The 16760-nt window shown below is 30.9% G+C and overlaps 1 protein-coding gene across 1 annotated transcript; it reads left to right on the forward strand.

The window, feature by feature from the left end:
- Positions 1 to 13409: 13409 nt before the first annotated feature.
- On the forward strand, positions 13410 to 16719 carry LOC104742314 (polygalacturonase At1g48100). Its single transcript, XM_010463307.2, has 6 exons — positions 13410 to 14082; positions 14291 to 14458; positions 14669 to 14713; positions 14798 to 15005; positions 15108 to 15189; positions 15946 to 16719. The coding sequence occupies exons 1-6, from the start codon at positions 13639 to 13641 to the stop codon at positions 16448 to 16450; spliced, it is 1452 nt and encodes a 483-aa protein (XP_010461609.1). The 5' UTR covers positions 13410 to 13638; the 3' UTR covers positions 16451 to 16719.
- Positions 16720 to 16760: the final 41 nt, after the last annotated feature.

Genomic DNA, 16760 nt, shown 5'->3' on the forward strand with positions numbered 1-16760 from the left:
TTTTTTTTAAAATTTATAGGTTTGAGTTCACTATTTTACATTTAGAGTATAGTTTTAAGGGAGTAGGTTTAGGATTTAGAATTTAGTTATTATATATTAAAAAGATGTATTTTTGAAAATAGACACCATGAATGGATATTTTTGAAAAAGGACATAGAAAAATACCCTTGAAATAGCAAATTGAATTAGATATCGATTAATATTTCTATCACTATCTAATTTCTTCTGTTTCATTTGTTTTTATTATATAAATCTTATTATATTACTAACTCTTTACTTTTTCATGTAGTATATTATATAATATCATCACACAAATATTTGTTTCACCGGGAAAATAAACACAACAAAATTATATAAAATAGATTAATACCATCTAATATGTTATCCATCACAGAAATCCCAAAAATATTCTCTTACGTTGTAGCTCAAGTCAGTTCCTACTATATAAGGTACTTCTTAAGTTGACAAAAAGAGGTACTTTTTAACTTTAAAAATGTCCACATTCTTATGGTTTTGTTGTGTGTATATGGGTTCAAATTGTGCCTGCTTTTGAGAAGTTTTTGTAAAAAAATAAATCGTCATCAGAAATCTTGATGAAATTTGTGTGTCTGATCAGACTGTATAACCTTGTGTCATGTAACTGATGGATTGAATGTGTGTTGAAAAAGATCAAACTAATTCTGAATACGAATGAGCAGGAAGCTTGATCTATATTAAACATTCAAATTTAAAAGTTTATCCAGTTTATTTTGGTTTTTTATTTTAAGGAATTTAAAATTTTAAAAAAGATTCAAAGTATTATAAATATTTAAACTTTAATTTTTTTATAGATACTTAACATTTAAACTTTTAAAAAGTTAAATTTTATAAAATGTTTAAAATATCAATGATATTTACACTTTTGTGAATTTTCAAATATTATAAATATTTAAACGTTATAAGAAATTTATATACTTAAAATTTATAAGAAGCGGCAATATTATAAAATGTTACATTAAATGGTTACAATCGTAATATATATCATACTAACTCAACTTAATCCTAATAATACAAAACAATAAATATTAAAAATTAAGATGTTATTAATAAATAAATAAAATTTGTCTCACTGTGTACCATGAGTTCAAATATTCTGAGATGGGATTATATGACGGGATATGTTTGAATCGATATTAATATAAAATTAAAGTATCATTCATTCGGTGCTACACGGGTAAAACATCATTTCATTAATTTCTTAACAATGTCAATATTAGAGTAACAAATGTATCTAATTATGTTGATTAAGTTAATATTATGTAAAAAACAAATTGAAATTAAACAATTTAAATCATAGAATTAACAATCAAAATACAATTCTATTATTTTAAACACTAAACAAAAATAACAAACAATACAAATTTAAATTAATTTTTTCAGTTACAAATAACTTGTTATGCGGTGTACTGCATATAAAATCTAGTAGCTCAATAGTGAAATAGCTGAATTATGAAATAACATAATCAATAGGACAACAACAATTTTAAACGTGATATAAACGATTTTTTTTCTTAAAATAAAATGCCAAAAACTACTTTTTAAGAACACTTGTAGCCACCAAAAATTGCTATCTTTGAAATGGAGTGATCAAAGCTCCTACATAGAAGGACAAGGTGGCTATATTATTTGTAGGATGCATTCTCAAAAATATCGTGTATAAACTGTGTAAAGTATGAAATACAAGTTGCAAATCTTGACCGGCCTACAGAATCGTCAATCTCAAGCTAATGTTTATAATCAAAAGACCTTCCTTGATCTTACGTTTTGGATACTTACTATGTATGTGGGTTACTTAAATAGTTAAGTTTATGGCTCTTTTCACATACATTTTCTTCTAATCTTTCTTCTGATAAGTCGTTCCAAATGATGCTTGTATATAAAACACATATAAAAAGAAGAAGAGGTAACATGAATAGATAAAAATTTCAAACACTTGATATCCATGTTAAGATAGATACGAATATTGTAGTATATTGTTAATGAGATAGATGTAAATCTCATAGAGATAAGGTCTAGTGAATATTGATGTAAATCTCATAGAGATAAGGTCTAGTGAAGATTGATGTATATCTACCCATGTGTATATAAGGGTAACTCAACCTAATGGAATAACACAAGTTGGTTAAAACCAATTCTCTTTCTTAAGCTTACAGTACACAATAATGATTTCAAAATAATACAAAGGTTATAGACTTATATATATATATATATATATATATATATAAGATTGGGTTTTGAAAGTTAGCCATTAACAAAATTTTGACATGTCTCAAGTTATTAATCAGAGATTTTTACATGTGAAAAAGTGAATATTTAATAAGAGAAATTTGAGTTAACGATAAAATTTTTTTTAAAAAAATTATTAATAATGTAAAAAGATAATTATAAAAAATACAAAAATTAAACAGTTTTTAGAAAAATAATTATAAGGAGATTATATATTTCATAAAATTCAAAATTATAACATTATTTACTTATTTTTAATTTTAAGTTATTAATTCAACAAAAAAAATACAAAAGGGATTAAGGAAAATGTACAGTTAATTATTAATTCTAAAAAATATAAATATTTACTTCTATATAAACATAGATCATCTCACATTTTTCATCTAACAAAACAATTTATTCAAAAACATTGCTTTAAAATTTGTTCTATTGGTAAAACTTTTTTAATGGAAAGGTAATTTTTTCTTATTTTTTTTAACCAAAATTTTCTCTTACTTTCTCATTTTTCAGTTTGGAATAGGTAAGATTAATATGTTGACCCAAAAAAAAGATTAATATATGCATCTTATTTTTCTAATATGGTTAGACATAGCCAAATATTTAAAGCCTCTCGGACTTAACAGACCAGCCGTCGGATATGGATGGGCCAGGAGTAGACGTGGCCCCACTACAGAAGGTGGGTCCATGGACATGGGCTCACAAAGCAAGGTGGCAGTCGGAGAGTTCTAGAAACAAATTCTATATCATGGTGTGAAAAACATTTCCACGAGTACATTAGAAAAAAATATTATTAGTTACTATCAAAAGATTTTGTGACGTTAGAAAATGGTCTTTAGTTTCTTTGGTTGTCGGAGCAAGCCATTTTGAGATTGCTAAAAGACGTGAACATGTTCTCTCCATACATGAGGAGGGCAGAACCAAGATTCTCTCTATGGTGGAGGAGGTTGGGAGCAAAGGTTATCTCCCCAAGGGAGGAAGGTGGAGGAGGTTGGACGCAAGGTTCTCTCCATGGCTGGTTATACACTATTGTGATGATACATGATTGATTAGTATACTATGTTATATATTTTTTTTTCTAAATGTATTTTGAACCACTAATTTTAGTAATTAAAAATACTATGTAAAAGTAATAGTAAAAAGACATAATAGTTGGATTAATGTGTTTATATATACATTTTCTAGATGGTGGTAAAGAACATATTTGTAATATACAGTATATTTAGGTATAAAAACATGTTTTTAATGATAATATATATAAAAATTTGTAAATAGATATAAATCTGTATATTATAGCAAACATAAAACATAAAACAATATAAATAACGAAAATTAAATTTTAATATATTTTTGTAAATTTTAATTTAATTTATAAACTTTAAACTTGCACAGGCGAGTCCATATTTATCTAGTATGATATAAACTTGAACTTAGATTTGTCTATCGAACTTTTTCACGTGACCGTCTTCTCAATAGTATACAATTATGCATTTAATTTAAAACAATCTAAAAGCACAAGTCGATTTATTGCATTTGAATAAAATATATAATCTTCTTAATTAAATAGCACAAGACATTTAACAAACATAACCATGATTTAACGGATCGTATGTGTTTTTTTTTTTTTTTTGGATACAAGCCCAAAGAACTTAATAGATTGAGCGAGAATTGCCCAAGGTCCAAAGCTTTCTTTTGACTAGCACTGAAAATAAATTTGGTTAAAAACAACACACTATGGCCATGATTTATACATATAAGGTTACCTGGCCACATTGGCCACATAGTATACACTATACACTAATGCATATATACATGTATGTACATCATACATCAGAAAAAAAAAATGATTGCCTTGCATAGATTATACACATCCAGATGCACATATATCATACATGACCTCAACGCATCTATTTCAATGTCTTAAAACGTATCCACTAGTATATCGCAAAACGCAAATATGCTTTTCTCTAGCGGCCTTTCAACTTACCGCTCTCCACCAACATGCCTTGTTGCGTAGTCTGATGTAATTTACATATTATCGAATCCGGTTATATACCAAGTCACCAACGAACAAAACATATCAACATTGACACTAATAATACTTTTTCCTCGACCAAGTTGCTTTTAAATTACTGATACTCCATGTCCCTGATCTCGATCCACCTTCAATACCTATAATTATTTGTCAAATACTCCTTACAAACACTCTTCCTCAACTTCATATATGTTGGTGTTGGGTTTCGACGATCGAGAGGCCGTAGAAAAACCCATTAAGGAGCAGATGTCTAATACGATAATGGGCCTGCTGCAGGCCCAGGAAGAGAATTGGATTGAGAAGATCGCTAAGTCAAACTGGGGAAATGATTACAGGATCGTGAGCGAAATCGTAGGAAGAGATCCATGATAGTTCTAGGGTTGTTTCAGTTTAAATACTCGAATTCTGTAAAGAAGGAGGGGGAATTGGGTACCGAGCAACAAAGAATTAATCAATACAAATCCAGTTTGTCAATTCTTCTTAGTTCATATCAATTTCTACCGAAAGTCTGCCAAGATCTTATAAACCATTTAAAACACTTTAAATCGTTGTTTTTCATATCAACAATATTGAATCTAAATTTCGGTTAAGCTATTATAATGCTCAAACCTCCAACTAAAGAGACGTGTTAATAATTACTATTTAGACTTGTAAAAATAACATACTCTTAAATACATATGAATATCAATTGTTAGAATGTATAATCTATAGATTTACTCCGCCGTGGGAGATGGAGAATATAGAGCTTTACCATTATTTTTCGTCAACCTCTAGCTAGTCTTACAAATATGTTAATTAATTAGTAATTAAGAAGCAAATAATTAAGCATTTCGAACTAATTAAACATCCACGAAGCAGACAAGAACCTTTGGGTTTCTTCCGCTGTCTTACGGAGTGTGAACATTGTCGTCAAGCCGTCCAAATCACACTAAAAATATAGTACTTATATTGTTTATATACGATTATGCTAAGCATCAAATCAAATCTCAACGTTATGAATAGATCATTAACCTAAAATTCACCAACCCGTGACGCATCTCTGGTGCGACATACACATGCCCGTGAGTTTTGCGAAACCACACGTGGCGACTCACCATTTTTCCAATCCCATTTAATGTCATATCAATCTTTCTCGTAAATTATATAATCTACGTCCATGACATTTTGAGTTATCATGGATCTAGTAAGAAAATTATATTTTATAGACTACATGCAACAACTTTCTATTTTTATTCGCAACGTTTGGTAGCTCCGAAGTAAGATCATTTTGATCGTCACGATTTGGTCGTTAGGGCTTACTGCCAATATATATTTTGTTACAATAAATTTCACTAAGCATAATTGCAATACATATACTTTTCAAGAACTCGTATACTTTTCAGTATATATTGTATGATTTTTCCCTGAAACAATGTATTGATGCTTTTTTAATTATATTTGGGGACAAAAGTAAACTCACATTGGAATATTTTTCGTCATTGTCGATTTATAAGATATTTTAGCTAAAAATATAAAAAATAATAAACTATATCAAATTTTATTTTGTTAAAAAAAAAGTAAAATTTAAGTATTATATAATTTCTAGGTTTTTTTGTGTTTTACACAAATTAGTTAGCGAATTGAAAAAAAAAATTTCTCCACTCCTATGATCCGATTATTATTTTTAGGGAGATTCTCAAAAATATCACTAATTTAAGTTTCTCTTCCAAACTTAGCACACATTCTCCTAAATTCCAAAACTAACACATATACTCTAATTAAATATTAAAAGAATAATTTTTTTTAATTTTTTTATATATTATCATTGTCTTAAGCGCTTTCCTGGACAAAGTACAATCACGCATCTCTCTTCCACTAACTATCATCATCTCGTTGTTGATTGTTTACAGAAGATCAAAGTTTCGACGAAATCGCCGGCGATCTACAAGAGATCGATGACATCCGCAGAAGATCAGTGACACCCGCTGGAGATCAAAAATTGCCACCGCTTTCACCTCTTTCTCTCTCTCCTCCATCGCCATCTGGTTAATTGAAACGCTTTGTGTTTGAATCTTTCTTCTTATTCTAAAACCTAGCTTGTAAAATTGGGCTTTTTTGATTCAGTTGGGGGGTTTTAGGTGTTTTATTTGTTTGCTAATTTGATGAAGTTTAATGGAGTGAATGTGATTTTTTATTGTAAATTGAGCTCGTTGGTGAAGGTTAAGATGTGATTGGTACAAATGATTCATGTAGCAAAGTGATTGTTGATGGTTGTGTGATTTTTTGCATTAGAGTTTGATTAGTAAGTCTAACTTTCAGGTTGACTGGTACAAATGATTCGTGTAGCAAAGTGTGTTGTTTGTTGCTCGTGTAATTTTGTGTTTCTTTGTCATATTTGAAGATTAAGGAAGCATTGTTGATAATTCATGATGATGTTCCTGAAACTTATTCCCTAATTTCAATTTTTATCGCAGGAAATGAGGTTTTTCTCTAAGCTACGTGATGTATCTGCAGATGACACAAGATGCAAGTATGCTTTGGATATCTGCAGATGAGACTGTGTTCCTTTATACAATTTTACTCTATCTGATGTTTAGACATATATGATGCTTGAGAAACTTTTTTAGTTTTTTTTGGTACTTGTCTAATGTATAACATTCTCACATGTTTATGTTAGCACTTTGTTTTAACTGTGACTGAACTTCAGGAAATATTATATGAAATTCAGGAAATATTGTATTAAATTCAGGAAAGATTGTATGAAATTCAGAAAGGATCCATAGATATTTAGGAAGACTTTATCAAATTTCATGAAGACCTTCATAGAAAAATAAATTCATGAAAGATTTCATAAAAATTCATGGACTTTCATGAACATATTTATTGTTACAGATTCTCTTTAATTTCAAGAAAATTCAAGAAGTGGGATGATCATAATACATTCAAGTAAAAAATTGTTAAATGATCATAAAACATTCATGAAGGATTCCCAGATATTTAGGAAGTTTTTATCGAATTTCAGGAAAACCTTCATAGAAAAATAAATTCATGAAGAATATCATAAAAATTAATGAAGACTTTCATGACCATATTTACTGTTAGAGGCTCTCTTTTATTTCAATAAAATTAAGAAGTAGGATGATCATAATACATTAAAGTACGAATATAAGCATTATACAGATTTTACAAACGTTCCATCGCTATGACTCGCTTCACCGTCGTGTTCAAATTTGGCTATGTAATATGCTTCTTGTCCACCATTTCTCCATGAAGTTGTCATATTCAATGGCCTTGTCCGACAGTTAAAGAGGAAATAACCAGCGTCGTCCGTGTAATAGAAAAAACATTGACGATATTCCTGCCCCTAAATATGAATCTTTTGAGTTTTGCATCTTAGGCAAATAATGAAATGAAGAGATTAGAGAAATCATGCAAATCACATCCTAAGTGTCTTGGTTTAAAGAAAGTAAGTATCATATAAAAGAACAAACCTTGGTATCTAGAGGATCTGCTCCTCCCAAATCAATGATACAATCCTTAATGTTTTCTACTAAATCTTGTCTACCAATGAAACTCTCGAGCAAGGCACCATATCTGTCAAAATTTAAAAAGCTCACCTAGCTTAAAATTAATCATCTAGTTCAAATCAATACTTAAGTTCATAATCATCATTAGTAATAAGGAGATCAAAATCACAATCATAATTTACTAAATTCATGAAGGATTTGGCTTCCATCAACTTACACAAGCCAAAAGTATAGTAGAACTGCAAAATTCTACTATACTCTCACTCTAACTCTTTCACTCACCAAATCTTTCAGGACATGGATTTCACAGAAAAAGATGGGACATTACTACCTTCAAGCATGACAATTCTCGGTTGCACATCTTCGGTTTGACGGGAATGAACAAGTGCCCATGACAATTGCATTAAGCACTCTTGCTTAAGATCCTCAGTGAACCTCTCGAACCTTTCACATTAAGCACTCTTGCTTAAGATCCTCTCGAACCTCTCTTTCAAATCCCTACACATCAATCAAAACCATGGATTTTTAGCTGGTGAAGCCTGTAAAAAACTTCTAAAGCTCGATTTCAAAGTTCTCTCGAATCCAAAAATCAAAGGATGGGGCTAATCTTGGAGAAAGCAAATCTGATTTCAGAAATTGGCAAACAAAAACAGTTATAAATTTTCCTCTAATAGTTCGTGATTCCATTTACCTACAAGAGATGGTTCTTCGTCTTTGGAAATGTAAGGCGGAAAGAAAAAGCAAACACATGAGAAGGATTAGAGAAAAACTTACAGCGATGACATCTCCATCGCACCAAGGAATCTTATCGCTACCGGTGAAGAAGAAATCGACGGAGTCAAAGAATTGTCCGATCTTAGCATCCATTGAAGGCGATTCTGAGCTTTGATTAATGTGAGACTTCGTTCTCGTCTCTCTCACGAGAGATCAAAGATTGTAATATTTTTTTTTAAATTAAAGTATTTAATTATATTAAATTTGTGCTAAATGTGGAATATTTAAGAGTGAGTGCTAATTTTGGTAGAAAAACATAAATTAGTGCTATTGAGGAGTATTTCTCTTATTTTTAAGTATGCAATTTTAAAAAAATATATATATAGAGGATAATGTTAGTCGTGGTTTATATCATCCACAGAACATGTTATCTTTATTGTCCAATAAACACAAAACCACCAACATTAAAACTAGCCAAATTGCATAACCATATATATCTAAGAGACTAAGACCCATCAGGTGTACGAAATGGTCGAAGTCCTCGTTGTTACATAGAATTAAACTTATGTTTTTGAATTATGCTTATTATGGGTAATTCAAACATTGATATATATAAAAATATATTTATACGTGCTGTCATAGAATTAAACTTATGTTTTTGAATTATGCTTATGGGTAATTCAAACATTAATATGTATAAAAACATATTTATACGTGCTGTCACGTAGACATAAATGTACACACAAAAAGTTTGATGTTACTTGGAGTATCCTTCACAGTTTGCGGCATATAGATTTGGAAACAAAACACATGTCGCGACTTGAAGATACTTCCGGATGGTGGAAAAAGAGCCACTAACAGAGAGCGTTGCGGCGCGTGTAACCAAAGTGTACACGTGGTGTTAAGTTGAGCCACAAGAGCCCATCATCACTCACGACCCGTGAGAGAGATATACATGTGACATATAGAGACGAAAATATACAACAACAAAAAAAAAAGACTCACGCTTTAAACTTTTCTTGTTTCTTCCTCTAAATCAAATAACTTTTGGGAATAATGGCTTCGACCTAACATACAGTTTTTTTAATAGGACAGCATAACATATATTTCATGTCGATCACAAAAGGTCTAGCTAGTCGCTAGTATATTTCTGTTCATAGAGATATTCATTTGTGACATGCAACTATATCTTTGAGAGGATATCAATAACCTAGATATACTTTAGTGGATTTGTGTTAGCTAGTGCATAAGTTTTGTTAGGAGATTGACTTGAAGTCTTGAACATATTCTCATATGTAAGTAATGTTTATGCCTTCTTTCTTCGATATCGCCCAAAGATAATGATAGGCACTAGATTTATACTGTATAAATTTGTGTATGGGAAGGAAAAAATAGAATAAAAACAATTAATTAAGAGACAAACTACTTTGTACGTTTGAAGAATATTATGTCACTGTCTACGTATATATTTTACATGATTACATCCACTATGAGAAATTCTAACAATGTATACATGTATTGGTGAATTGAATTCTGTATATATAGTTTCTTATGAAATTAGAGATGATTCTGGCCGACATTAAATGATTCTTGTTTAAAAACCAAAAGCAAGAAATAGATAAATGTGTGGGAGGACAGCTCGTTTAGAAGCATTGGGAATCAATGGATACATTTCCGGAGCCCCCGCCCAACTCTTTTCCTTACGGGTCTTCAACATCCACAAGAAATAAACTCAACTACAATACAACAAAGTGTCACGAGATTTGTCTATTTGCTTCTCAATTATTTATATCACTTGATTTTTTTATTTATTAAACTATACAAAACGCTTATTATTATTTTTTTGTTAGATATCTGTGTTACTTTTCTTTATCATTCGTCGGCATTGTTAGTGTTTCACAAACTAAAGTTTTAAGAAGCTAAAAAGGGCATGACTGGTAATGCTGTTGTTGTGGATTGGGATCGATATCAATCGTTGTCGTATGAATGATCTTTTTTTCTTGAATCGAAAAAGATTCTAAAGATCTATCCATATACACAGTTTATGAATTTTCCAAGTCACTATTACCTTTCAAATATAAGATGACTTTACAATCAATTGTATAAGTGTTTGTACATATGAATCTGCAAACTGAGCTGAAGAACTTGCTTCAATTTTTTTTTTACCAAAAGAACTTAATATAACTTATTAATATTTTCTTTAAAAGATTAAAAATCAAATATTTTTATATTTACTAGGTTAGACCCGCGCTACGCCGCGGTAATACTTTTTGTAACTATGTTTAGATATATTGAATTCTTGAATATATGAACTTCTTTTTAGAATTATATTAATTGTAAAAACTATGGTTTATACAATAATAAAATAGAAAATGCACTAATTAATTAATGATTGAGAAATCTCAAATCAAAGATGGCTTATAAATGTTTACATTTAAATTGAGTGAACTTAATTGTATAAATAGCCTAATGTTTTATATTCTTTACCCTAATGTGGGAGATATATTAGTGTGGTTTGAATTTGTGGTGTATTTTTGTATTTAATATAAATTTAAACACATATTGTTTTATAGCGTTTTTTTAATTGTTAGAAAAGTTAATATTGGTCAAAATACATAAACATATTTTGGAGGGATCCGTCATAACTGTGGTGTTGTAAACCTGTAACCACTTGATTAAAGACACTATCCTCTTATTTTATTTTCTTTACTTGTTATAGAAGTTAGAAATATTAGTATAGCTTGATTTTCTGGTGTGTCATCACCTGGTGAAAAACATCTAATTTTTATTATATTGATTAGACTGTTTCATATAATCCAGGCTAATGCGGTCCAAACATTATAAGTTCAGTATTTTATGAGAAGATATATATATATATATATATATGTATACTGTTGATACATACAACTTTAAACATGGCCTACAAAATTTAAGTCGGTCATGTAAATAAACATGATCCATGTTCTGAACAATACGGTACGAAGAGAGAAGGTGAACAATTAATTATTGACAGTGCCGCACACACATGTACATCACGAATGTAAGCGCAAGATTTCAAATCAGTCCTTCCAACATTATGTGTTCTAATCATTTCGTATTTTTATATGTTTATTAACCAATAATTATTCTTCTAGCTAGCTATCTCTACACATATTCCATTATTAAGTTGTGGTCTTATATATCTTACTATGGCAAATGAAGATATGCTGTCTACTAGTGGATAATTTACCAATAAGAATTTTGTCCAATTATAGATCTAAAGCCCTCACAACCAAAATTCAAGTTTGTTATATATCACGAACATAGAGACGCAAACTCTCATTTGCATAAATATCACACGACAGCTATTTGTTAGATAATAACGTTGCGTGTTGGTGGTATTACAAATATATTAGGATTCTACGAGATTAGAATTGGAATAATGTTCACTAATAAGTAATTAGTTATTATTTTTTTTTGTATCCATTACATATAGTTGATCAAAAGTATTAGTATCTTACAAATCTGTTAATTGTTATATTAAGTTAACGTGGCAATTCTTTTGCATGGGGATTGAGGTGAGTAACCAGGGTTACTGATGAAACCTTGTTGTACTGACTGACTTGCTTAAGGGTTTTAATTTAATTTAATTTCAGATTTCTTTTAAGAAATAGTCTGGATTACTAGCTAGGAGGACTTCCTAACTACTAACTAGCATCAATAATTTTATCCATTGAATGAAAATCAATATATAAGAGCATGTATGGGTAGAGACTCCCACAGTCTCTCAAATATATTATTTTAATATCTATTATTCTACTTAATTATTTATTTAAAATTTAAATAAAAATAAAAATTACAACCAATTATATGTCCACACATGTGAAAGCAGTCTCTCAAGAGGTTTTCAAATGTTCTAAAATGAGAATCGATTCTCTTCTCTCTCCTTTACTTTTTATTATTTTTTTTTTTATTTTGTTGAGAACACATGTGAAAAACTACCACTGTTTATGCTCTAATATTTTTGTAAAAAAATAATTAGCATCAATAATATGCTAAGAAATTTGGATCTTATAAGATAGGAAACATGAAATCTCTTGGACTGCAAGAAATAATATAACTATATATACATATAGTATATAATATATATGTATATATATATATAGTGCAGAAACTAAGTATATACATAGTGCAGAAACATAGTGCAGAAACTAAGTATATATATATACTACAATAACTACCGTGGTAATGTCTCTTTTCCCCTATTTTTAATTCTCACATATTTACTCAGAAAATAGTTTAAAAAAAAAAAAAAAAACCGTTCAAGCATAACTCAGAAAACGTCTAGTAAATAAATTTAATAGATGATATAAATTATGATTAAGTTGATGATGATAACATGTATACAGTATATTGTTGAAAAAAACAAAAATCCAAACAAGAATTAAAAAATATAATGGATAGAAAGTATGTAAGATCAAAAACAACGTTATGTAAAAAACTATATTGTGGTAAAGTCATAGTTCACTCTATACTTTACTACTATATAGAGATTGATCTATAAAAACAAAAAAACAAGAAGTCAAGAATTTTCCCAATACACAAGAAGGTCATTTGTTTTTATAGATCAATCTCTATATAATAGTAAAGTATCGATAAACTTCTATGAATCCTTAAAAAGATTAATTTGTTTTATTATGTTATTAATTCAAAACGTATTCACCTTGACCATTCAGAAGCCATATAAGTATATATCAATCCAAACATTAGTCAATATTTCGATATAGATGAAAACATTACAATCTTTCTAACTAGAAAATAAAAATAAAGAATTGAAAAGAGAAAAAGACAAGTCGTAAAAACAGTAGAATATTTGCTAACTAAAAACAAGTCTCCTCCTCTTAAAAAACCTCATGTCCAACAACAACACATATATAGAACTCAATAACCAACAAGTAATAAACACGTGTCATCTACACGGACTTCAAACTCCATTTGTCTCTGTGTGTGTTCTGTTCTGCTTTGCTATATAACAGACTTCAAAACTCATCTATAAACTCTCAAAACTCATCTATAAACTCTCTTAACTTAACACTCTCTCTCTTTCTCTTTCTCCATTTCTCTCCTCTCCATAGCTTAGCAATGCGAGGTCTCGGAGGCATTCTCGTGGCTTACATAATCTCCACTGTCCTCTTCGGACATTTCACGTACGTGGCACAAGGAAGATATCATTACCACAAGAGTCGTCGTGGCCTCTCGCATCCTCTTCCTCCTCCTTCTTCTCCTCCACCTCCACCTCCTCTTGAATCAGCCAATCCACCTGATCAAGTCCCGTCTGACCCGTACCCGAATCCAAACCCGAGTCCAGACCCGGCTCCGGGAGATTCTGACTCAGGGTGCATCTTTGACGTCACGTCATATGGAGCAGTGGGTGATGGTTCTTGCGACGACACGGCAGCGTTTAGAGATGCTTGGAAAGCCGCTTGTGCCGTCGAGTCCGGCATCGTTTTGGCACCTGAAGGTGGCGTTTTTAAAATCACTTCCACTATTTTCTCCGGCCCATGTCAACCGGGACTCGTATTTCAGGTGAGCCAAACAAAATAAATGATTCTTCTTCTAACAAAAATAACATTTAAAAAAAAAATCACTATGCTAATAACCATAAAAATGTTTCTACCAAAAAAAAAATAACCATAAAAATGTACCATGTTTATGTTCTAATTATATATATGTCATTTGAAAGTATTATTTATGTAAATTTTAACGTTTGTGTTTTTTGGTTGGGATTATGAAGTTGGACGGAGTGTTGATGCCACCGGACGGACCAGAGGAATGGCCAGAGAAAGACAGTAAACAACAGTGGTTGGTTTTTTACCGCCTCGAGGGTATCACATTTGCCGGCAAAGGCACCGTCGAAGGCAATGGTCAAAAATGGTGGGATCTACCTTGCAAACCACACAGGGTAAAAAAATTTCACTACTTTTATAACTTTACATTAGAGATTTGCTGATTATTAATTATTAGCTGATAAGTCGTGTGGTCGTGACAAAACAGAACACACGACAAGAAACCGTACTATTATTATTCGTATACAAATTTTCTTATAAAAACAAAAGAAATTGTTGTCAAATAATGTAATTTGGACTCTGTGTTTTATTATCATTTTTTTCAGGGACCAAACGGATCATCGTCGTCTGGACCATGTGAGAGCCCGACCGTGAGTCCTAACTAAACCGAACCAAATCCAATACCGATTTAAATTTAGTTTAGCACTAACCCTTTTTTCATTATTTTTGTTTAGATGATACGATTTTTCATGAGCAATAATATAGTGGTGAGAGGATTAAGAATCCAAAACAGCCCACAGTTTCACATGAAATTCGACGGATGTGAAGGAGTTCTAATAAACGAAATCCAAATATCGTCTCCGAAACTAAGTCCGAACACGGATGGTATCCATCTTGGAAACACAAGATCTGTTGCCATTTACAACTCTGTCGTTAGCAACGGTACTGTTTTTTTATTGGTATCTATCAATAATGTTGTGTTGTAACTTTGGTTTTACTAATATTATTATGTATTAATTGGGAATGAACAATAAAATGAAACAGGAGACGATTGCATATCGATAGGAACTGGCTGCTCAGATGTTGACATTCAAGGTGTCACTTGTGGGCCTAGTCACGGGATCAGGTCTGTCTCTTTTTCATTTCCTTTTCTGTCTTTTTTTATTTTTTATTTTTTTAATTATATACAGTCATTAAAAACAGAATATTAACGTTAATTTTTGTTGTTTATTTTGTTTTTGGAATTGATTCCATTACGATGTCTGTGTGTTTTTAACATGGATCACGGATGTTAGCTGAATGTTCCATCCACTGGAAATTGAACTTTTTAACTAGTTGACAAAAAATATCGAACTTGGCACTAGATTTTAATAAACCAAAAAGTTCTTTATATTCCATAAATCTTATTTTTGAACTTGAATAATATATTTCTATGCAAAACTTCAAAAAAATACCATTTTTAATACTAATTTAGTCTAAAACTCAAAATTGCATGATTATTGATTCTTTATTATTGGAAACATCATACACAAGTACTATTAATTTTATCGTTTTTCTATTAGGGTGCTATTTTTTTTTTTTTTAATTTATTCACCTCGGTCAAAACGCGATTTGATTGTAACCGATTTTCTAAAAAACGCAGCAGTTTAATAAACTAAAGTTTTTCATATTCATAAATATCATTTTCGAGTTTGAATAAATATTTCTATACAAAATTCTAATAAGATATTATCTTTCACTTAATTTGGTCTAAAACTAAAAAAAAAAACTGCATAAGTTTATGACTCTTATCATTGGAAAAATCAGTATCAACTACTATATATTTTGTTTTTATGTGTTCTAACCGCTAAAAAAACTTTTGAAAATGTGTCTCAAAACGCAGCATTGGGAGCTTAGGAGTGCACAATTCACAAGCCTGCGTTTCAAACATAACAGTCCGAAACACGGCGATCCGCGATTCCGATAATGGTCTCCGGGTGAAAACATGGCAAGGCGGAACCGGATCCGTCTCAAACCTCCTCTTCGAAAACATCCAAATGGAGAACGTCCTCAACTGCATAATCGTCGACCAGTACTACTGCTCATCGAAAGAGTGTCGCAACGAGACATCTGCGGTTCGAGTCTTCGATGTGGAGTACCGTAACATCAAAGGAACTTACGACGTTAGAAGTCCGCCGATTCATTTTGCATGTAGTGATACCGTCGCTTGCACGAATATAACGATGTCGGAGGTCGAGCTGTTGCCCGAGGAAGGTGAGCTAGTTGATGATCCGTTTTGTTGGAATGCTTACGGGAAACAAGAGACGTTGACGATCCCGCCAATTGATTGTTTGCTTGATGGCTCTCCGGTGGTGGAAGAAGCATATGATTCAAATTATGGTTGTTAGTAGCGTGCGCACACTTGGATGGTTAAGGTTTGCCCTTTTATTTAGTTGTATATCGGGCCATCCCTTGTAGGGTCTTTTAGTGGAAGCCTTATTTGTGCGATGAGATTTTTATGCATTTAGATGATGTCTCTCTCTATGGCTTATTATTTTTCGTCCATTATAAATATTTTTATATCTATCAGTACTTACAATATTTCGTTTTTGTTGCATTCGTTTCATACGATCTTTTTACTTCTCAGTGAAGACAGTGAAATACATATTTCTCAAAAGATGCACTTGCAAGTAACAATATAAGTGACTTAATATGCGA

Source organism: Camelina sativa, chromosome 14 (assembly GCF_030686135.1).
Source record: "Camelina sativa cultivar CO46 ecotype springtype chromosome 14, ASM3068613v1".
NCBI lineage: Eukaryota > Viridiplantae > Streptophyta > Magnoliopsida > Brassicales > Brassicaceae > Camelina > Camelina sativa.